The following is a 23,512-nucleotide window of genomic DNA, read 5'->3' on the forward strand; positions in this document are numbered from 1 at the left end:
TGTACATGACAGAGGGTCCACGTTCTCTGGACACAGTGTGCCTGTTTGCTCAACCCTTTCTGAACAGGCATGCTTTGAACAGGCATCTGACAATTTCTTATAAAACATATTCATTTTAGTTTGCTAAATTTCAGGAAAAACGTGCTAGGCTGTCTCCACACACTCCAATAGTCAAGTATGATATTCCATTTGATGTGTTTTGATGGTGCTATAGAAGTAGAATTGACATGACTTGACTTAAACATTTGTGCAACTCACAATGCCCCGGTTTTAACATTGCACCAATTATTAAAATATATATGGGTAGTTGCACACCTTTTATTTTTAGGCAAGGCAACTTTCTTCAGCAGATGAGATGAGAAGTAACCCTGAATCTAAAGAAAGAGAGTTTAATGAATGTATAGATTGCAGGAGGGAGAAACCAGATGTTCTGAACCTGAAAAATAATGGTTCAAACCAAATTTGGACTTTGTAATATGTAGCAAATAGGCGAGATAGGAAAGAAGAAAAAGGAGAGGATTATGTTACTTTTGTATAACAAGGGAAAGAAATGGAGTATTCGGTAGTGGGAGTGTGGGTTGAAAGAAAGTATTTGGTGGTGATGAATTATTATAATCCATGTTTGAGAATAGAATTAACAAATTGGAAGAAATAGAAAGGCAAGATAGGGCAAGCACAGTATGGTGTGGGGACTTCAACGAACATAACACATTATGAGGGAGTGCAATAACTGATGCAATGGTCAAGCCACAGAGGAACTACAGTATTAGATGAAAGGAATTCAGTCTGCCTAAAGGATGGAAGTAAAACAAGGATTGATGTCAATACAGGAAAGGAGTCTGTACTTCACCTAGCACTGGTTTCTAATAATATTGTCCTGGTATGTGACTGGAGGAACCATAAGCAGTGATCATTACCCAGTATTCTGTAAAATAAATATTCATGCATCAGTAACAGAAGTAGACAGGGGGGGAAAGGACTGGAAGAGGTTTAAGGAAAAGAGTGATGGTCAATTAAGTAAGATTAATGATAATATCGAAACCATAGCTCCTCCGCGAATCGCCACCTTAACGTGGTGGAGGAGTTTGAGTGGCTCAGTGATCCTGGGAGCTATGTTGTCTGGGGCATTAGCCCCTGGTAGGGTCTCCCAAGGCAAACAGGTCTCGGGGGAGAGCCCAGACTAAGAGCGGTTCAAAACGACCCTAATGATAAGCAGCCCACGGACTTCAGCCACCTCGCCCGGACCAGGGAAACCTGGGCACCCTCCCGGAGCCAGACCCAGGAGGGGAGCTCGTCGGCGAGCGTCTGGCGGCCGGGCCTTCGCCCATGGGGCCCGGTCGGGCTCAGCCCAAATAAACAGCATGGAGCAGCCACCCTGTGGACCCACCACCCTCAGGGACAAGCATCAGGGTCGGGTGCAATGCAGACCGGGCGGTGGGTCAGGCGGGAGGCCTGGGCGAGCCGATCGCCGGCAGCATAGACTAGCTCTAGGGACGTGGAACGTCACCTCGCTAGCGGGGAAAGAGCCAGAGCTGGTGCAGGAGGTGGAGCGATACCAGGTAGATATAGTTGGACTCACCTCCACACACAGTGCTGGCTCTGGAACCAAGCTCCTGGAGAGGGGTTGGACTTTGTCCTTTTCCGGAGTTGCCCAGGGTGAGAGGCACCGGGTGGGAGTTGGGATACTCACGAGCTCCCGGCTGAGCGCCGCTGTGTTGGAGTTCTCCCCGGAGAACGAGAGGGTCGCCTCCATGCGCCTACGGGTTGCGGGGAGCAAGGCTCTGACTGTGGTTTGTGCTTATGCACCAAACAACAGTTCAGAGTATCCGGCCTTCTTGGAGTCGGTGGGAGGGGTCCTGGAAAGCGCGCCGCCTACCGACTCCATAGTTCTCCTGGGGGACTTCAACGCTCACATGGGCAATGACGGAGAAACCTGGCGGGGGGTGATTGGGAGGAACGGCTTGCCCGATCTGAACCCGAATGGCGTCTCGTTATTGGACTTCTGTGCTTGCCACGGTTTGGCCATAACAAACACCATGTTCGAACATAAGGTGGCTGATAAGTGTACCTGGTACCAGAACACCTTAGGCCGGAGATCAATGATTGAATTTGTAATTTGATTTGCGGCCGTATGTCTTGGACACTCGGGTGAAGAGAGGAGCAGAGCTGTCAACTGATCACCACCTGGTGGTGAGTTGGATCAGATGACAGGGGAACCAGTTGGAAAGACCCGGCAAGCCCAAACGTGTAGTGAGGGTGAACTGGGAACGTCTGGCGGAGGACCCTGTCCGGGAGGTCTTTAACTCCCACCTCCGGAAGAACTTTTCACACATCCCGAGGGAGGTTGGGGACATGGAATCCGAATGGACCATGTTCAAAGTCTCTATTGTGGACGCGGCCGCTAGGAGCTGTGGCCGGAAGGTCATCGGTGCCTGTCGTGGCGGCAACCCGAGAACCCGGTGGTGGACACCGGAGGTGAGGGAAGCCGTCAAGCTGAAGAAGAAGACCTTCAAGCCCTGGTTGGCCCAGGGGTCTCCCGAAGCAGCTGACAGGTACCGGCAGGCCAGAAGGGCTGCAGCTGCGGTGGTCGCGAATGCTAAAACTCGGGCATGGGAGGAGTTTGGGGAGGCCATGGAGAAGGACTTTCGGTTGGCCTCAAGGAGGTTCTGGCAAACCATCCGACGGCTCAGGAATGGAAAGCAGGGCTTACCCCAGGCTGTTCTCAGCAGGGGGGGGGGGGACTGCTGAACATGCCTATTACAGGCATGCTGGGAAAGACAGAGAGTAACAAAGTTTTGGCAAAGCAACAACAAGAAGCCTGGGAGTTTCTGACTGAGAGTTTTGCCCTACTGTCATTTGGCCAGTAACTCCTGTTAGGTTGCTAAAAGATCCAGAGGTAGATATGGAATTGCTGCAATTTAAGGTAAGACATAAAAATGCAGATTTAGTGAAGGAGTTCTACGGGTATACAGATCAAAATTACATGTGCATGTTTTTACCGATGGATCAGCTACGGACAGTACAGGCTCTGCTGTTGCAGTACCTAGTCACAAAATTGAAATATTTAAACATACTTTGAAGTTTTTAGCTGAGTTGAGTTGTATGCAAATTTGTATGGCCCTACAGTGGGCAGAACAACACAGACCAGACAAAGTCCTTATTTGCAGTTATTCCATGTCTGCACGCTCTAGTCTGAGGTCAGGTGTGTCCAATATCTGTCTTTATGTCTGCCCTCCATGTTTATGTCTTTTTTTTGTCACATTACTTAACCAATTAAAAAAAGAATGGAAATTAAAAAGTGTACAAACTAGCTAAACAAGCACAAAAGAAAAAATATATAGACATCTGTATGAAGTTATCCAAACCAGAGGGAAAGGGCATCATAAGGAAAGAAATGTCAACAGAGTATGGCAACAGCTTTGCAATAACAATTACAGATGTACAATTTCACAAATTGTCAATGGGAAACGGCAAAATACATACATTCAAACTAACATGCCAGGGGGGCAACCGCAGAGGATAAGAGAGATAGAAATAAAAGCATAATAAATAAAAATAAAAATAATATAAAGAAAGAGAAAAAAGGGGACACTAAATTCTAATTGCGTAATTACATACGTATATCACAGACATGGAATGCATGTTGTTATGGCCTTGTTGGTACAGCATTTAATAGTTTATATACAGTTCAAACTCAAAATAGGTCTTTAGCTTGTAAACTTACACTTATGTTTATAGAATTAAGCAAGAAAGAACAATAGATGTATGATATACGTATGAGAGGAAGAGAGCTAAAGAATGTACTGGAGTGGGGCTCAAGTCATCTGAGGAGAAGGTGCTTCACCAACTTCTCGCGAGAAACGGGACCAATGGGGAACGTTTAGTAGGTGGGACAACAAAGGAACTGACTGAAACCGGAAGAGTTAGACACCACAGATGAAGAAGAAGAAGAAGAAGAAGACAAGATAAGAGGAGGCACCTCTGGCACAGTTACGAAACCTGGACTCGGGTATATTTTGACAAGCGGTATTAACAGGGAAAGTTGACACTGAACTATAAGGTAAGACTCAACGGAATTAGTTTTTTTTTAGCTGACATTTTAATAAAAACACACTTTAACTGCTGATATAACGTTAAATGGCCGTGTAACGTTAGTGTTTACAGTTTATTTAAAGCTACTACGTAACACAACCGCTAACTGTTTATAAAGACGTCAATTCTTCTTCTATCGGAACATTAGCGCTTTAGCTAACGTTACGTTCATATGAACAGTGTGTAACGTAACGTTAGTGGAAAGAAAAGACGTGTCACTTCAGTGAGAGTTTATAGTCTCTGTGAGTTTATCTCACTGGGACACAACAACCTGTCTGCACAGACTTTTCATGTCTTACCCAGAATTTCTGTTTAATAACTTGACGGATTAAACGCATTCATAAAGGTAATATTCCCCATATTATCAGCTATATTACTAAAGGTCTTGTTGCAACTAAATGTTGTCACGGAGACGCCCACATTCTCAAACTAAATTAAAGTTATTAAGATTGTTAGAGACTGTGTTGTACGGGTACTTAACTAACGGATCTGAATTCTTCTTCCACCACTGCTCTCATCTGATTTCTTCCCAGAGAGAGCAAAGTGCCTCGCGGTCCGGCATAGTGAACCTTTTCGGTCCGAACACCAGACGATGGATCATGAGGTGGCCGACCTCCCCAGTGGCCCGCTGGATCTCTACAGGAAAAAGGCCTCTTTCAGCTGGAAGGACATGCTCCTCTTCTTAGATGGAGAGGACATCCTGGCATTCAAGGTAGCTGTCAGCATCAAATGCTCTCTGTAGTTGGGACTATAGCTGCAGTTTCTTTGTCATTAAGTTAAATAGTTATGCAAATTACATTTTTTAGATTTCTTTTGAAGGGGCATTTACAGATGACAGTGTAGAGAGGCTGTAAATGGAGAGAGGGAGAGGAGGGGTAAGACATGCGACCAAAGGTCCCGAGGCTGGAAATCAAACCCGCGGTGATGTGGCACGCACTGTCGCCAAGCTGCTCCTGCCTCTGGTTTAATGTAGTTCATTAAAGCCCTGCTGTTAAGACCCCCACTGGTAGTATTTTAATAAAAAAGACACTGCAGCAGGTTAGCCACCAACACGCGGTTAACTAATCTAAACGGAACCACTTCTGAACAAGGTCGAGCTAACAACAATACTTTGTTCAGTTCAGGGCCTGGGTTGAAATAAGTACGTTGGTTACGTAACTTAAGTTACGTACGTAAGTAATGTGATGTTCCTGACAAGCACCTTAACTTTTACTAACGAGCACATTTTTGGTGCCCGAATTCATCTAAATGTTCCTCGACACATATCCTGTACATTTCTCTCCTTCTCTGTGCTGCAGCAACGCGTGTTAAAGACACTTGAGGATGACCCTCTGTTTGCACGTCAGCCCGGGGAAGACGTCCCTCTAGAGAAAATGAGAGAGCGGACCTTCCTCAGGTATCATCATACAGTAACATTTTACCACCAGCAACATCCTCTGTTATATATCGCATCTTCTTCTATATAATGTACACGGGGATAAAAAGATTCTGATTAAACATCCGCAGGGTGAAGCAGCTCTTCCGCTACGATTTCCTGACAAGAGACGAGGTGATGGCGAACCCCTGGAAGACTGTGGCTCTCAGTGACTGTCTGGGCATGTATGACTGGGCCATGTCGGCCAAGTACTTCCTCAACAAAGGGGTGAGTTTGCATTTTTTTGAGGTGTGCAAAATGAGCAAACAACCTGTCAATCACTGTGTATCCCCACCCTAAAGCATCCCCTGCTTTATGGTCTGTTTGACTCTAAATGGACCATCATTTACAAAATGAACATCATGCTGTATTGAAGAAGACTTGAAACTAGAGATTGAGACTATAAACTCATGTTTACAATGTTTACTGAGGGAATAAATCAAGAGAGAAGTAGTCATTTTCTCATAGACTTCTATACAACCAGAGGAGCCGCCCCCTGATGGCCGGAAGAAAGAATGCAAGTTTAAGGCACTTCCTCATTGGCTTAACTTTTCAGAACCCTTATCCTCCAACTGAAACAACAAAACTGGTTGTAATTGCCTTTATAAATAATCCATCTCACCTTTAAAGCTACTTAACCAAGTTTTAGTACAATTAATGCTAAATTAAGATGGTGAAAATGGAAAAATCATCCACGAAACATTAGCATGTTAGTGTCACAGAGCTGCTAGCATAGCTGTTGACTCCTAAATCTGTGAATATTTAAGTTGACTGTCCATTTTCTTCTTTTTTGGTGTGTAACGAGCATTACAGGTTCACTTCGCTGCTAGCATTGTCGGAGTATTTTTTCCTTCCCTTTTCATAGTCACCATCTCATCCCAGTAACAGATGCTAACATCATCTTCTGTTTCAGATGTTCAGCGCGATTATTGCCAACACAGGATCGGGAAGACACCGCAAGTATGTCGAAAGTACCGAAGACATGACGGTAAGAGTCCCGCACAGCTTTGCTCCGACAATAGCTCCACCTAATCTCACTCAGGTGACATTCATCATCATCACGTATGTTTGTAGACGTATGGTTGCTTTGCACTGACTGAGCTGAGCCACGGCAGCAACACCAGAGCCATGAGGACCACGGCAACGTATGACCCCGCCACCCAGGTCAGCACACGCGCACACATTCCTAAATGTCCGGCTGCATCCCCGGTTGCAGTCGAGCTTTAACTTTCTCCTCTGCAGGAGTTTGTGATCAACTCTCCGGACTTTGAGGCCGCTAAGTTCTGGGTGGGGAACCTGGGCAAGACCGCGACCCACGCCATAGTGTTCGCTCAGCTCTACACCCCGGACCAGGTGCACCACGGCCTGCACTCCTTCATTGTGCCGGTAAGACTCTTGACCTTCGACTCCTTCAACAAGTTACAGCTGGTTATTATCAGAATCTAATCTGATGTGATGTCACACAGCTGCAGATTATAAAACAGTGTTACCCAAGTCTGCGAGGGCAGTGCAGTGTGACAATGGGGAAAAATACATTGTACAAAAAAGTATCCAGAGAAGTCGACCATTTCTGGACTTGTTAGATAAAGTGTGATCGCTGAAAGCAGGTGAAGTGTTTCAAAGTAATGAAATGACATTTGATGTAACAAATCAGCTGAAGTTTTAAGTCGAGTTACAATTATTGATCCAGTTTGAGAGCTGCTGTGATACTCAGACCTGGTTCAAAGGTGAAATGCAAAGAATTCCGATGCCTTTAAAAAAAGATTTTGACCAATTTTAAATAGATGGCTGCTCAGCCGCCAGAAGTCATATTGGGGCGGACATCACTGTTTTACATAGAGGCTCCATTCACATAATGAGCTCCTCTTTTGCTGAAATGATCTCTGTTCATGGGATTAATAACTGATAATAATCTAAACAACTGTTACCCCATGAAATGACACTCGTATGCGCGACAGTCTTTGAATCATTCAACTGTTACTTTAGCTTCAGTTTAGCTTTCTCTCTTCCAACTTTACTTTACTTTATTTTACATGTAAATTTAATATGTTTCTACTTTGCACTGTTGATTGTTGTGAAATGTGATGCACCTCCCGTCATGTCAAATTCCTTGTATGTTCAACATACCATGGCAATAAACGATTCTGATTCTGATTCTGAAATAGTCCGGACACAAGAGTTCTACTTAAGCATTAATCATGCGCCCTACACAACAATTTGAATTTATTTTTGTACAGACTGACTTCACCATACTTAACCGTTGTACTGCAGGTGAGAGATCCCAAGGCCCTGCTCGCTCTGCCTGGTGTGCTGGTTGGAGACATGGGCAAGAAGCTGGGCCAGAACGGACTGGATAACGGGTAGGTGAGCGCAGAGGGAGACATCGGGACCTCACCAACACAGTCCTTCTTAAGTGGCTTGCACAATGATTTAGGTGTTGATCATTATCCTGTCTGACTCCATAGCCCAACATATAGTCTTATATATTGTCTTTTTAACGTGTGCTTATCGGACACTGTTACAGCCTATGTGTTACAGGGTTCGTACGGTCATGGAAAACCTGGAAAAGTCATGGAATTTTAAAATGGTTATTGGAAAAAAATAAAATCCCCAAAGTTTTGGAAAAGTCATGGAAATGTGTTATATTCATATTTTCATGTCGTTCATTTACGGTGAGTTGTCAGCCAGCGTTTCTCAGATTGGAGTGAGACGAGGAGAAAAGGTGATGTCGTGATCTTCACAATAGAACATCTTTGATGTGATGAGTCTTGGCCAATCAACGTTCAGATGTCTACAGCGTCTTCATTTCCCTCCGTTACAGTTTAAGTTCCGTTATGTTCTGTTAAAGTTCAGACTTGCTGGGTTAAGTTAACGTCCACTGCATGCCGAACTTTGTCGACTGTTAACGTTCATCATTATCGCGAATTAGAAGGAAAAAACGTAACGTGATGAAACATGCAACCCCCCCGTGTTCCGGTTCAGTTCACGCGGTCACTCGTTAACGTTAAACCCGAACACCGGCGCATCTGGTTGCAGGTTGTTTGTTTTAACTCAAAGTAGAATGAGGATGATTTCGTGGTCAGAATAACTTTCATGACCACGAAACATGAGGCCCAGATACTGATGAGATGATGAGGTCAAAGAGCTTAATGAAGAGGAGGCTGTCTGTGTAGCGCAGCTTGATGCTGAGCTGTGAGTGGAGCTGGGCCTGGATAAAGGTGGAGGTCTAAACAGACGTGAGTACAGCTTCCTGCTGTCACAGTATTTTAAATGCATTGGTAAGGCAGGGTATGCTAAATGTAGCCTCTGCTCCAAGGAGATGAACTACAGCAACAAGGGCTCACATGCCCTCTCATCACACTGTACACACTGTTCACTGTGATGACCACAGCCAGTGTACTAACAGTCCCAACAGTCCCACGTTGCTCTCAAGAACCCTGAAGTAATGAGAGGGTTAAGGTGCCTGTACCTTCATTTCAGCGGGTTGCTAATACAGAGGTGTGTATAGATCACAGCTATTATTTTACTCTTGATAAACTACCATAACCAGGGTAGATTATCATTTTAATTTAAATAATTGAACTGGATTGAATGCATATTAATTGCAAATAGAAGATGGGCCACAATTCCAACAGCTGTACAGTAACAGTGGGAGTTGATATTCAGCCATACAGTAACAGGGTCCAATGAATAATTTGTACTACAAAAGGGAAAGCAATATGTGCACTAGCTGGATGCTACTACCTACTAAAGCTCTTATTGATGTGTCACTTATGAATGCCTGTCAACCAGAGTATATTTGTAAATGTTTATTCTTTTAATCAAACGATTGTCTCTCATTCGTTTGTGTCATTTAAGGTATACTGTATGCTTTGGAATTCTCATTGTTAGTTTAAATACTACATTTTCTCACTTTTTCATGTATACACTGAGATTTCACAAAATGTTTGGTCATGGAAATTTGGTTTAGAGTTATGGAAAAGTCATGGAAATCCATTGGTCAAAATGTGTATGAACCCTGGTGTTATGTCCAAGGGAACACAAGGACTAACATAACGCGTTAAAACAAAACATTTACGAAAATGGAACCAAAATAAAGAGTAGGTTGCTGGAACACTTTAAAAGTAACGCTAAACATTTACTGACAGAAAATTGATTAACAGAAATAAAACAAATACAATCGCTGAAGTGGAGTGAGTGTCCAAGGCCAAAATAAACCCCTACACTAACTAGGTAACAAACAGAAAAACAATACCATCAGACAAGTGGGTCAGAAATCTTCTTGCCCAAAGTGATAACAAAGACTTCAGTTAATTGTCATATTTTAACAGCTTTGCTCTCAAAATTGCAGCAAACTGCACAATACATATGAGAAGAGAAGAGATTGCTTAAGTTTCATATTTAGTTTATCGATGGCGCACATTTAAAAATACAGTGAAGTTCACCAAAGGGCTGTACAGTGGTAAAACAACTATCCAATGTAAGAGAAGGCTCACTCCTCAGTTCATTCTGGGCAGGTGAGTTGCTAGATTTACCTGAGGTGATGTTTTACTTGCCCCCAAGCAGGCAATCCTTATTGTTGAGCTCTGAGGTGCTGAGGATTGTTTGTTTATTTAGTTACTCTGCTGTACTGTAAATGAGGTCTCTACCTCAGTGTAATTCCATATTTAAATAAAGGTTGATGAAATGATGGGGGGCTGTTGAGTACAAGACAGTATTGACTGTCGGCTCGTGGTGACCCTTCTATTATTAGCGAGACCTCTGGATCTTTTCTTCTAGATATTTCATAGCTCACTCATTTGCGTTCTCTAGCGCAGGATGCCCTCTGAGATCCAGATCCACACGCGTCTCTTCACATTTTTCTTTTGAACCAGCTTCCAACACAATTTTACTGTTTAACTTTTCCGCTGCGTCTTGCTTGAAGCACCATTTACTTCCATTCATCGATGCAGAATAGCTTTTGGCTCACGGTGTGCATCAGCCATGATCTCGCTCAAATGGGAACAGTTCAAGCCTTCAGTTGAATGGTCGGGTTTTACAACCCAATTTACTTAGTGGGTCCGACTTGATCAATAATTTACAAATTATTTATGAATTTGCAGAGACAAAGAGGCTCATGCGGCCATCTTGAAACAGCACTTATGCTTCTGTTATAATTAAGTGCTGTGGTTTTATCCATCCTACACACGCCCCTCCCCTTCTCCTGGTCAGTACCTCAGTGAAGCAGCTAGGTGGAGCTACATTCAAAGTTTAAAGCAGAGGAAGGTCACTGCAGGACACATTTGAGACCGCTACTAAAACATGCAGAAAAGCAGTTTGCTCCATTATATCTCATCAAACGGTCTTATACAGTGTGGGGAAGTCATTTATACAATTCAAATATCTATTGGGTCAAGCTTCTTGAAAAGTCACAGTAAATGAGGCTGGTATTAAACCTCAGCACTTGTTCTTCTACTGATACTTTGTCAGGTGATAAATCAGAAGATGAATATAATTATTTTTTTGATGTAATTTGAACGTCTTCTGTTGTAGTTCTATATATTCTTGGGTCGTTTTGTGTAAAGAACTTCTGAATATTGCTAAAGAAATACTATTATTATTATTATTATTATTATTATTATTATTATTACATTTTGCTCAATGCTGATAATGGTCAGTTACCTGTTCCTGTAAATAAAGATGTAACATTATGGTCCCTAATGTTGTCCTCGAGGTGAATTGCAATTTGAAGCTTTTTGAAATATGTATCTCCTTTAGTGTGCACCTGGGCTTTGTCTGCTGATGCGTAGACACACAAAGTGGGCGATGAGTTGTGTTCTGTTTGAGCTACTTGAAGGTTTAAAGAGGTTTCCAGCCCTGTCCTATCAGATCCTGTCAAAGGTCACAGCAGCTTTACCAGGTTGTGACATTGAGGATGAAATTGTAACTGTTTTATTCCCTTAGTCCCTGGCTGTCTTTTAACTTTGGTTAGGTGTCCTGCTTCATTTCAGTGTTTTGGGCCAACAGCGTTCAGTAGCAAAGTACTATTATAACACTGACACACCTCAAGGTTTATTTACTGTCGTTCTGCAAAGGGTTGCACAATGAAATGAGGAAAGAAGCTGCGCTGTTGTCTGGTGGTACGGCAGTGGAGAAAATTTGCCTTAATAAGTTTGCTTTAGAAATACATTGACATTATAGTGGTTCTGTATCTCCTGCTTTGGTGTTACGCACATATTATCAGTATGTTTTTAACCAAAGGCCTTTCCATCTTCTTCCCTTCAGGTTTGCTTTGTTTCATAATGTGAGGGTCCCTCGGGAGAATCTGCTGAACAAGACTGGAGATGTTACTCCTGATGGCCGCTACGTTACACCGTTCAAGGTTAGTAAGATTTCCACTGGTGGCTAAAGAAACTCGGTAAAGGTTCCAAGCCTTTTAACGGTAGTTTAAGTGTTTATTCCCTGGCAAATGATCTGTTGCCGAGCAAAGACACCGGCTTGCTTTGCAGAGAGGACACAAACCCAACAGGCACGTTAATTACACATGCGTGAGGCTGAGGTAGCGATGCCGCGGACGCTTACAGCAAGACGAGAGAGAATGAAGTGGAAGTGCTGGAGAAAACCTCAGGCAGAATATCAGGAGCTTCTCCTACAGAATATTTCCGGAATGGAAAGATTAGAGATTACTCAGTTTAAGGCATCGGGAGGAGAGAAGAAGGATGAAGCTGCCAGCTCATCAGGCAGTGTGTGAGGAGGCATCACCTGGATGCAGTATGGAAAGCAACCAAAGACTCTTTCACAACTAAACTAAAGATATGCAACCGAAAATTCACAAAATGACATTAAGATATCAGAAATGGATCAAGAATACAAAGATGGCTAAAAATCTTTTCTTGCTGAATAAAATGATATTTGGTTTCTTCTCCTCAGAGGTTTGTTCAGAAAGAGGTTTTGTTTTTATTTAGGTTGAGAAATAGACAATGAAACTTATTTCAGGAACAAGAAGAATAGAAAGAATAGAAATATACTTTATTCATCCCCAAGGGGAAATTTGTCAAAGTACTGTTATGCTTGAAACTCATAGACGCATTATTCTCCCCACAACAAGCCTCTATCTGGAACAACACGTGTGCTATGTAATGGCAAATCTCTCTACTTGAAGCATTGCATAGACTTATGATAAAATGTTAATAACAATAACTGCAACCTGTCCCATCTCTTTTACCATTGAATATACTCGGCATTCTGGGAGGATTTGGAGGACTGGCTGACCAAAAAAGCCAGTTAATGAGTGTCGGGCCTTAGTGACGGAGAACATTGCTGAAGAACTAGCAGACTGAGGTGGACAAAACATAGTGAAGTGAAGAAAGGATGCGATTTGGTTTGGCTTCATTTCAGCTGATACCTGTTCATTAAAATGCACCCAACTTTACAGCCTGAGCCACAGCTGGCCGGCTCAGCCAAGGCAGAAGTCTCAGAGATGGAGACCTGCACACATAAATCTAAAAACATTGAAGCAGTCCAAGTACGAGTGAAACGCTTTTTTCTTTTGTTAATTAACTTGTGTTCTCATTTGTGTCCCTCTAAATGAGGTCATTGTATGTTTATTTCGTCTTGGGAGGAAGCTGTGGGAGTGGAGGGATCTGTTATGGAGAGACAAGGATTTAACTGCAACTATTCTGTATGTAGATTTTGGGATTTATGAACTACAGAATTGCAATAATCAGAAGTTAAAAAAACTCTAATACGCATGCATTTTCTACAATGCTTATTTCGGCCGCAAATCCCAATTACTTCTTTTTGCAAACGCATGCAGGCACAGATGTGCATAAACGAATGAAGTAGACAACCTTTGACCTTTGGGCAGTCAAACGCTGTCTTCACATTATGGCTGCTCTTTCACTGCTGCAGTGATTTAATGAGCTCCCACATGAACGTTGTGAGAAGATGCTGGTAATGACAACAGCCCTGGACGATTCCTCTGGTACCTCATGAGAGGAGTGAATAGCAAGGACAGGCCAGAGGCTTGCACCACCAAGCTAGACAAGTTGGTCAGCCAGCTCTCTTGGAGCTGAACATAATCTGATGACCCGGTGGCACCGATGATGAGCATTGGGAATAACCATTTAGAAATGGACAATCTTCTTGTCTTGTTTACTTATAAAGATCATATTGAGGGATCAGTATTAAATTGAGACTGTACAGATTATCTTGAATGTCGTTCCCTGCTTCCGTTCACACATGAGCGCATGCAGGGAATGTTCTTGAACATTTCAGGGATTGCCTGCATCCCAGGGAAGGGAACATCCCACCAGGCTGAGTAAACAAAGACAACATCATTTGAGTAACACCGTGGCACACCTGGACATGGAAATGCTGTTGGACAGGCGAAAGAGCAACAGTCATTTTGTTGTCACCAAAATCTTGTAGGCTTGTGATAAAACCCAAGGGAAATTGTAAATATTGAATTTTTCTCTTTTATTCTGTTGTTCCTCATGTCTCTACGTCGTATCTTGTCTCTTCTTCAGGACCCCAACAAGCTCTTTGGGGAGTCTCTTGGTGCCCTGTCAGGGGGCAGGGTGTCCATCACCAGGATGGCTCTAGTCAACCTGAAGCTGGCTCTGATTGTCACCATCCGCTTCTCAGCCACCAGGAGACAGTTTGGACCCAAAGACACGGAGGAGATTCCTGTTCTGGAGTACCAGTTACAGGTCAGGATGCGAGGGAGTGGATTTGAATGCAACTGTACCTTATCAAAGTAGAGAGTACCGTGTCAAAGTTACAAAAGGTATCTAAATCTATGTTACTTATGTACATCCCTCAGTTTTGAGTGTGACACTTCTTTTTATTTCTTTATTTTTTCAGCAATGGCGTCTGATCCCGTACCTAGCAGCAGCATATGCTCTTGAACACTTCTCCAAATCCATCTTCATGAACTTCGCTGAGTTTCAGCTTGGACAGATGATGAGGGACAAGAGTGAAAGACAGGTGAGTTAAGATGAGGTGCAATGTGTGTGTCCATATCCAGAGATGTCCCCCTGTATGAACTATGGTCTCGTGTGTGTGTGTGTTTTGCAGGCAGAGATGGGCAGGGAGATCCATGCCATAGGCTGCTCCAGTAAACCACTGGGCTCGTGGACCGCTCAGAGGGGGATCCAGGAGTGCAGGGAGGCGTGCGGTGGACACGGATACCTGGCCAGTCAGTCTATAACACACATGCACGCACGCGCACACACACACACACACACACGCTCAGAGACCTAACTACCGTCTCTCTCTTTCAGTGAACCGGCTGGGTGATCTGCGTAATGACAACGATCCAAACTGCACATATGAAGGAGACAACAATGTGTTGCTGCAACAGACCAGCAACTACCTGCTCAGCTGGCTCCATGCTAAACACCGCGGTCAGTCCACCGTACACTGAGGGATTCTTACAAGCCTTTAGTGTCAGTTGGAGAGACGTAGAGGATCATCTTAAAATTGAGTTCTGTTCAAGGGTTGAATGGTGATCACTTATTGGTCATAAGGGGTGCCTCACTTATCAATGATATTGACATGATTATCTCCCGTTGCTGGTGCTGATGCGCCTGTTAAAGGGATAGTTTGAATGTTGTGTGGTTGTACTTCTACATGGTCAGTGTAATACTTTACACTAGATGGAGTTTGGAGTACCAGCACGGGAGCAAAGCAATGTACTGCTACGGACAGACAGCAGCTACATCTATTTCAGATACCTAAAAATCAGTCAATATCGGTTTAAGTGTACGCTATATTTAAAATACTTTCTCTGCTTTATCTTGCCCTCAGCCCTTTTAAGACGGTAGGTGAAGCTGTTATCTTCATCTATAATGTCTCTTTCAAGCCACCAGACTGCTTAGAATAGAAACACGTCATTCTACCTCACAGAACACTGGAGTTCTGCTGTATCGCTGCTTCGGTTTGGTTTGTCTTACTGTGCGAGTTTCTAAACAATCCCTTAAAGACACAATAATACAGGCAGCGGTAGACCAGCAACTCCTGTGTTCTTCATGGTAAAATGACTGTTTGCTGCCATTTTGGTACTCTTGTCTGTTCTCCGAATGTGGCCTGCCATAGTTTCCTGACTGAGCTCTGAAGACTCAGCTGCTGTGTTGTCTGCTTTCAGACGGTGTGCGGATTGAGTCTCCTCTCCACACTGTGGATTTCCTGGATGATTCCCACACGATCCTGGAAAGCAAGTTCACGGCAAGAACAATGGAGGAGTGCATGGACTCTGCAGGTACTCCTAGAATTCAGAAGGGGTTATTCCCTGAAGTCAACAGGGTTTCTAAATCTACCTCAACCAGTTATCTAAATATCGCAGATACAGTGGGTTCTCAGTTTAACCTCGTGAATATACTGTTTTTTTGTCACATCAGTGCCACTGGCAGCTTATAAGTGGCTGGTGTGTTTCCTGCTGGAAGAGAGCCGGGGGAGGCTCGAACAACAGAGGGCCTCGGGGAAGGATGATTTTGAGGCCCGCAACAACAGCCAGGTAAGACCCTCACACCTCCCTCCTTCCTTTGGGTTGTCTATCGCGTCCGATGTTTGTTAGGAGTCCTTGATGGAGTCCTGCAGAGTTTAACACGGGACGCATGCTGTCTTCTCCCTGGAGCATTGTTATCAAGCTGTGAAGACATTTTATATATACAAACACCTTTTTGGATGATTTGGTTCTTTATTATCTCATGTGTATTTATTCATTTCCACTATCCCTTCTTTCAAATCTACTAGTTTTCAGGAATTATGAGAAGATAAGACACAATGTTTCATGTCTCCAGACCAGCTGATCAGAAACAGAATAAATGGTGTTGAGCTAAACGGGAGAGTTTCATCTGGTTTGCGTTATTATGTCACAAATGAATATGCTGCAGGCTGGAGGTCACAGTGTCAGACGGGCGTGTGTGTCAGTCATTGACTTGTTTTGGTTAGCATTAATATGACGCGCGCTCATGCTTTAATGTTCATTGTAGAAATGTAACAGTTTCTAGAGAGTTAAGCATTCAGTATGTTGGAACTCCTCCACAGTCCAAATGTGGTCACTGGTTTGCTGGTTGCAAAAAAAACAAGATGGTGATTGCCAAAATGTCAAATTTGAGGCTTCAAAACAGCAGTCCACAAACCAATGGGTAACGTCAGGATGCTACGTCCACCTCTTATGTACAGTCTATGGTTTATCCCACAAAGATCTTGGACTCGTGGAATACGGTTTCTGAAAGCAGAAATGCAAAAACAACAATATTGCATGTTTTTATGCCTCTGCGCTGGCAACAGCTTCAAATATTCTGTGTGTGTGTGTGCGTCTAGGTTTACTACTGCCATTCCCTGGCCATCGCCTACATAGAACACAACTGCCTCCAGAGGTTTCATGATCTGACCACTGATGAGGACACACCTGCTGGTCTCAGACCTGTATTGAGCAAGCTGTGCGCCCTGTATGGGCTGTGGAGCCTCAGCAGACACATGGCCACACTTTACCAGGGTGCGTACCGTACTCCACACACCGCGTGCATCCATCTAGATAACGCATTGCATTGATATTTGTAACGTAGTCTTGTTCCCGTACAGGTGAGTACTTGAGTGGAAGGAAGCCCTCAGAGTTGGTCCAGATGGCCATTCTCACTCTCTGCACCCAGGTACAGAAACACTCCATCCTCTTATACTGTTTCATGGTGTGTGTTGTTATTTGGCCTCTTTCTTGTGTCCTTCTATACTTCCTACCTTTGTAAAGTTATGGCTCTGGTAGATTCTGCTCCTCTACCCGACATTCAGCTCAACCTAAACTGCTCTGTCTCATCCAGCTGAAGGATGATGCCGTAGCATTGGTGGATGTGTTTGCACCTTCTGATTTCATTCTCCACTCGCCCATAGGCAACGCTGATGGACAGGTAAAGACACACACACACACATTAAGCCTAATTATATTATATTAGACATTAAGCCTGATTATAGCTCAGTATTTAAAGTCGTGAGCATAAATAATGGAAGAATTGTCATACCATGACATTTTGAGAGCTTTGACAGGTGAGAGGGTGCCTGTGTGTCCACAGCATCTATTTTGTGGTTAAAGGAGCTGCCGTAAGACGGTGGATAAAACCATTTCACTTTCTAAGAATTCTTCACGATAAAAGTTATTTTTGCTCCTTCCTCTTCCTCCCTGCAGTACGAGTAGTCTTGTTTTATTAAAAAATAGCCGCTAATTCGCTGACAAAACGCTTTTCTATAAATTCTCCACAATAAAAGTAGCCTATTATTTTGTTATTTAAAGGCTTTTGTGTTAATATAGCAAAATCAGGAAATGTTTGTTTTTCATCCGCAGTAATTTAACAGAAATCCGAGACTGAGATCTGAACTTGATACAAGCCAGACCACCTCGGCATGTGGTCTAGGAGCGTGCAGACTTTATATTTGATGACAAAAGTCGCATTGCTGAGAATATTATTGTCCGATAAATAAATTAAATTATTATGTTTCCGATAATGGAATTTATTCTATTTTTCTTTCATATGATTATTACAGACACGTTTATATTAAATGATTGTATTTTTATTGTAGGTATGATGAAGGCTCTAAATACTGTTGTATTAGAAAAATTAACTTGTCACTCTAAAAACACACACACACACACTGACCCACTCTGAGACACTAAGTCACTCAGGTTAGGTCACATTACTGGAAGAGGACAGCAGAGCTTTGGCTGCTGTCTCTCCCTCTTCCAGGAAAACATATACAGCGATGAGTTTGCTCATGAATTGTCATTGACTGTTGTTGACGGCGACCTGCTCTGCACTTCCTTGTTCACACAAAAGGCTCAACTGAGGTTTGTTTTTCCTGAGGGATGAAGACCCGCTGTGTATTCTGTTCCTCAGCCTCAGGGTCGCTCACGTTTATTTTTATAGAGAAATTGGTTTCTAGATGTTTCATCTGTAATATTTGGCTAGTTTGACACAGTTTATAGTTTAATAGCACTGACTTCCTTTCTGTCTCTGCTGTATTACTTTCTACTTCATCTTCCTTTGAAAAACATTTCTGCATGTGTGCGAGGGTCTTCATTATGGGTAGGTCACATATGAAGCAGAACTAAGTAGAACAAACATCACTAGGCAGCATAAGGTTTGAGTCTCACTTTTTAATTATCATGATGTTTGAATCGAATCTTGTTCAAATGTAGTTTTCGGCGAGAAATAATCGGGTTGCTTGATTTGAGCAACCTGTTTCTTTAATTTAAAGCTGTTACCAGAAACCAACTGTTGCACAATTAACATGATGCCTCTGGGTGTCTGAGGCCTTAAGGTAGCTGCTGGCTTAATAATGCAGATTGCTTTGGATATGAGTCATGATAAATCTTAATTAAATCTAGTTGCTTCCCAACAGCATAGGGGGAAATCCAATTACACATAGCCCAGCTCTCGGCCATGGTCATGTGTCATGTCTTCCTGTAAACTTATAACAATGTAATGATCAGAAACACCATCACGTTAATCCCAAGAGATAAACGGCGTGAAGTCAGAGTTACTCAGCCGGGCGTCCTGCTGTGAATCTCCGGATTAATTGAAATGTAACCACACAAACAAACTTCCTGTTCAGCTGCGGTCCGGTACAAATAACATAGCGAGGCTCCGAGCCATAATTCATCAAATCTGTTTGGGTTGTTTGTCTGACATGTGGAAGGGGCTAGTAGTGTGTTGACAGTGTCCTTGAGATGACCGCGGTGCCTTTTGTGGTTAATGCGGATCCAAAACGATGCTTTGATTGCATGTCTGGTTAGACAGGAAGTGATGATGGCGGCTCATATTAAACAGGGAGGATACTCTATCAGATCAAGACAAGGTTTGAAACAGATGTACACCCACACTACAATCCCCTTATGTGTTCGACAACACCCATCAGTCCTGTTAGAAAGGTGGATTAGGAAAATGGTTCCAGTTCCAGAGTTCTTCTGCTGAGATGTTTGGATCAGGACATTTATCAGAGATAAGAACCTTCTCTCCTTGTTTCTCCTTCACGCAGCTTTACAAGAATCTGTGGGCGACAGTGATGCAGGGCAGCCAGGTGCTGGAACGGCCTTCCTGGTGGAAAGAGTTCTGCTCAGACAAGCCCGTGGTCGGATCCCTCCGTCCGAAACTCTAGAATCCACTCATGACTACGACTACTGTCTGAAGTTGAAAATGTGTGCTGCCCTTAAAGAGATTCCAACTCCTGCAGCAGATAAAATCAAGACAGCACTTTAAATCACGTTGAACCAAACTTTGAAGTGTAAAAAAATAAATTGCATTTAAACCAGTTTTTGAGCAAAATAATCAATTTCCTCTAAGAAAGTTAAAGGACAGACTCAACTCATTTGAGTTTTATGATGCTGATGCTAGTAGTGTTTATGGATTTTAATTAGCATTATTCTAATTCACCATTTTTAATTGTGCAACAGAGAAATCTCCATTTTAAACTAGTTTAATGAAATGAAGTAATGCTTTTGAATGAGCTACTAAACAAGCTTTTGGTAATTAAAGAATTCCGATAAGACATTTTCAAATCATTTGACACATTGTTCTGTCAGTACAAAGAAGGGGAGACTTTGGGTTTTCAGTTGGAGGCCACACTTCATGGATTAATATTTGTGTGTCAAAGAAAGTCGATCACTAACATTACCGATCATCTGTTCTGTTGGACGTAAACTGTGATTATGTGAATTCTACATGTGAATAATCACTTTTCCACATTTCTGTCCTTAACACAGCAATAATGCCATTCCAAGGATATTTATGTATATTTTAATTTGATTTCATATTGAATGAAATGATGTAATCTAAACAGTGTTGAAGTGATAATTGAAGATAGATTTTGTCAATGACTTTAAGACGGATCACTTAAAGTCTCACCTTTGAGCCCTAGATTTTGGGGCAACAGCAGCGAGGTTTATTCAGCTCTCGGCAGCTCTCCAATTAACCCGCAACACCAGAGCAATGAATAGATGTTAACAGACTCCGCATTGCAAAACGAGGAATGATGTGTTGTAAGAGTCGCAGCCAACAATGTGACTCATATCAGATTACACACACTTTCAGTTATTGGTGCGGCCCCTTCTTTCAGAGCCTTATATTATGCCTTATAAAAAGGTAATTATTATTACCTTTTTAGTCAATTTGATAAGGGGTGTAAAAGGAAGGTTATTTACTTAAAACTGGTTTAGGGCCAATCACATAAAACATGCAGCTCGTTTCCCCATCATGTTTATTGTGGGACATGTGAGTTTGGATTGCTTTTACCAAGGTTATGTTTTCGGTTTGGTTTGTTTTTTTGTCTTGCGGACAAAATACTGGCCCGATTTTCATGAAACTTGGTGGAAGGGTGACGCATGGGGGCCAAGGAAGAACCCATTCACTTTTGGAGTGTTTCGGCTGTATTTACACAGACTTATTGACATATTTATTAGACCCCTAACAAAGGCAACTCTTAAAAAACTGGCCCAAGTATTTCACAAATTGTCATCCTGTCGTTTGGACAAATGGATCCAAACTGAACCACTTCAGCTATTTCATCAGCAAACTTTGGGTGCTTCCCCCACATGACAGATTTTAGGACAAAGTCCATGGTTTTGTGGCTCTCATTGCCGCATAGCAGCAGATGGAGCTCTACAAAGCACAGTTCATCAACACTACCATAAAAGCTGGTCTACATATGGGAGTAACAAAAACCAGTTGCCTTTAAACATATTGGACATATTTTAGTTTCCTGCACTTTGGTTGGATTTGCACAGCTGTCCAACATCGACTTCAATAGGAGTCACAGAAAGCATTCCACGGATTTGTTTTCACACTTTCACCAACAGAGTCAATAAATGAAAACAGACTTGAGATTCATCACCAACCAGCAATACAATAACATGCCTATATTAACACCCACTGAGTCAGTGTGGTCAGCTGGATGTCAACATATGCACAGTTAGAAAACCCAACAATTGACACTTCCAGCCCTCTTGTTCATGTTTTTATAGATCGTAGACGTTTTCACTGTTTCCCATGTGTGAGTGACTTTCTTTTTATGCAGACGAGAAGAGACAAATTATCAGTTTACTTCATATATTTATTGGTACCCAGCTGTTTTTAAAACGGAGGCCGATTGCTGGGCTCACATGAATCTTAGCCACTGGCAGCCAGTGTGAAAGCCTGTTATCATGGTCTCATGGGCCAGCACTCATTCATTTCTCTGGCTGGTGACATTTATAGCCACTGTATCGCCACATAATACCCGTTTGAACCTACCACAGAACGAGTCAGCACAACCATGTCTGCTTTCCCCATATTGAGGTTATCGTCAATGTTTGAAACTGTGTTTTTAGACCCAGCTGAATAATGTGGTCTCTAATTACAGGACGTTTGCTCATGGAAACAAGGATGGTCTTTACTGCTAGGGAGACGGCAGAAATAGACTTTTAGACTTGCAAGGTCGCTCAAATGTCCCAATTCATCCAGCTCCTTCTAGGGTATCCTGAGGTGTCTTTGGGCCAGATGGGATATAATCTCCTCAGCATGTTCTGGGTCCTATAGTTGCACATACCCAGAATACCTCCACAGGGAGGTGTCCAAGAGGCATGTTGATCAGATGCCTGAATCATCTCTACCAATTCCTTCCAGTGCAAAAGAGCAGCAGATCCCTTTTTCGGATGTCCGAGCCCCTGACCCTACGCTTGAGCTCAGACACCCTGCAAAGGAAAGTCATTTCACCAATCCACCTTCTTCCGATTGAGTACCATGGCCTCAGACTTTGAGATGCGCATCATCACATCTGGTTGCAAACTGTCCTGGTGCACACTGGAGGTCACAGTTTATGCTCGCCACTCCTCAGGTACATCTGGGGGTTCTCCCAATGATATTCATAAGAGGAACAACCGAGGCAAACTCCAACACCCACAAAGAAAATGTTTTTTTGGTTATACAAGAACTGGATAGAGTATCACAGGCTACCCGTATTTGCGCGGTTCCCAGTGGGACACGATCACACACCTACAAATAAAAAGGTATGGGACTGGATGGGCAAATTCCCATGACCAGAGGTTCCCTCAAACCTGGAGCTTTTTAACAATCTCAGTGACTGCCGCCAAAGTTGAGATCATTGTGACTGTTTGTTGGTGGCTCAGTGAGAGAGCGGGTCGTCCTTCAATAAGAGGATAATAATAATAATAATAATTGATATAGCACCTTTAAAAACTGAGTTTACAAATTGCTTTGACAGACAAAGCAGCAAAAGCGAGGCGATAAAACAGAAAGCTCAACAAAGCATGAAAAGGTAAGAGTTAAACCCGGGTAAAACTTTACAATAGATGAAACGAAAGAAAAACAGTCAATACGATAAAAATACACTAAGAAATAAATAACAAAATAAAATAAATTTTGTAAAAGAAATGTAGTAAAATCTAATAAAAATAAAGCAGTAAAGCGACGACATCGCATAAAAGCCAGTCTGTAAAAATAGGTTTTAAGAAGTGATTTAAAAGAGATTACTGATCCTGCGAGTATGAATGTTAGCTGGTCCTGATGAACAGGTGGCACCTTGAATGGTAGCCCCGGTCATCGGTGTATCAATGATGAATGATGACATGTTGTGTTGAAGCGCTTTGAGTGTTCGGAAGACTAGAAAAGAGCTATACAAGTACAAGTTAATTTACCATTTAGGCTTAGTTGTAAATATCTTAACTCCTTGCGTCAACTGCCAACACTCACAACTGCCTTCTCTTGCTCCGAAAAACTCACTCAGTGTGAGGTTTGTGGGCTAACAGCATACTATACTACAGAATGGAACGGTGGAAGTAAGATCTATACCCACCAAACATCTGAGGAATTGATTAGTGGGTTGGCCTTCATTGCCTCAACAAGTTGCTGCTTTGTCTCGACATCCTTGCTGTTCTTGCATTCTGACTTTGTGCCAGTCATCTGCAACACAACTCTATCCAGGATATAGGTCAGTGTTACTCCACTCTAATGAATCATACTGTGAGTTTCTCACAGTTGT

At 42.8% G+C, this 23,512-nt stretch overlaps 1 protein-coding gene across 1 annotated transcript; it reads left to right on the forward strand.

Annotated features, from left to right (window-relative positions):
- The first annotated feature begins 3,950 nt into the window (after window positions 1-3,950).
- On the forward strand, window positions 3,951-22,068 carry acox3 (acyl-CoA oxidase 3, pristanoyl). The gene is made up of 19 exons (XM_031851228.1): window positions 3,951-4,060; window positions 4,626-4,804; window positions 5,391-5,488; window positions 5,599-5,734; window positions 6,420-6,494; window positions 6,581-6,670; window positions 6,749-6,892; window positions 7,778-7,866; window positions 11,771-11,867; window positions 14,014-14,196; window positions 14,351-14,473; window positions 14,564-14,684; window positions 14,770-14,892; window positions 15,633-15,746; window positions 15,886-16,001; window positions 16,814-16,988; window positions 17,075-17,142; window positions 17,308-17,394; window positions 19,517-22,068. Exons 2-19 carry the CDS (start codon window positions 4,685-4,687, stop codon window positions 19,634-19,636), a joined length of 2,079 nt encoding a protein of 692 aa, XP_031707088.1. The 5' UTR covers window positions 3,951-4,060; window positions 4,626-4,684; the 3' UTR covers window positions 19,637-22,068.
- Window positions 22,069-23,512: the final 1,444 nt, after the last annotated feature.

The sequence above is a fragment of the Anarrhichthys ocellatus genome, unplaced genomic scaffold (genome assembly GCF_004355925.1).
Source record: "Anarrhichthys ocellatus isolate YVR2014 unplaced genomic scaffold, GSC_Weel_1.0 scaffold11, whole genome shotgun sequence".
Taxonomy (NCBI): domain Eukaryota; kingdom Metazoa; phylum Chordata; class Actinopteri; order Perciformes; family Anarhichadidae; genus Anarrhichthys; species Anarrhichthys ocellatus.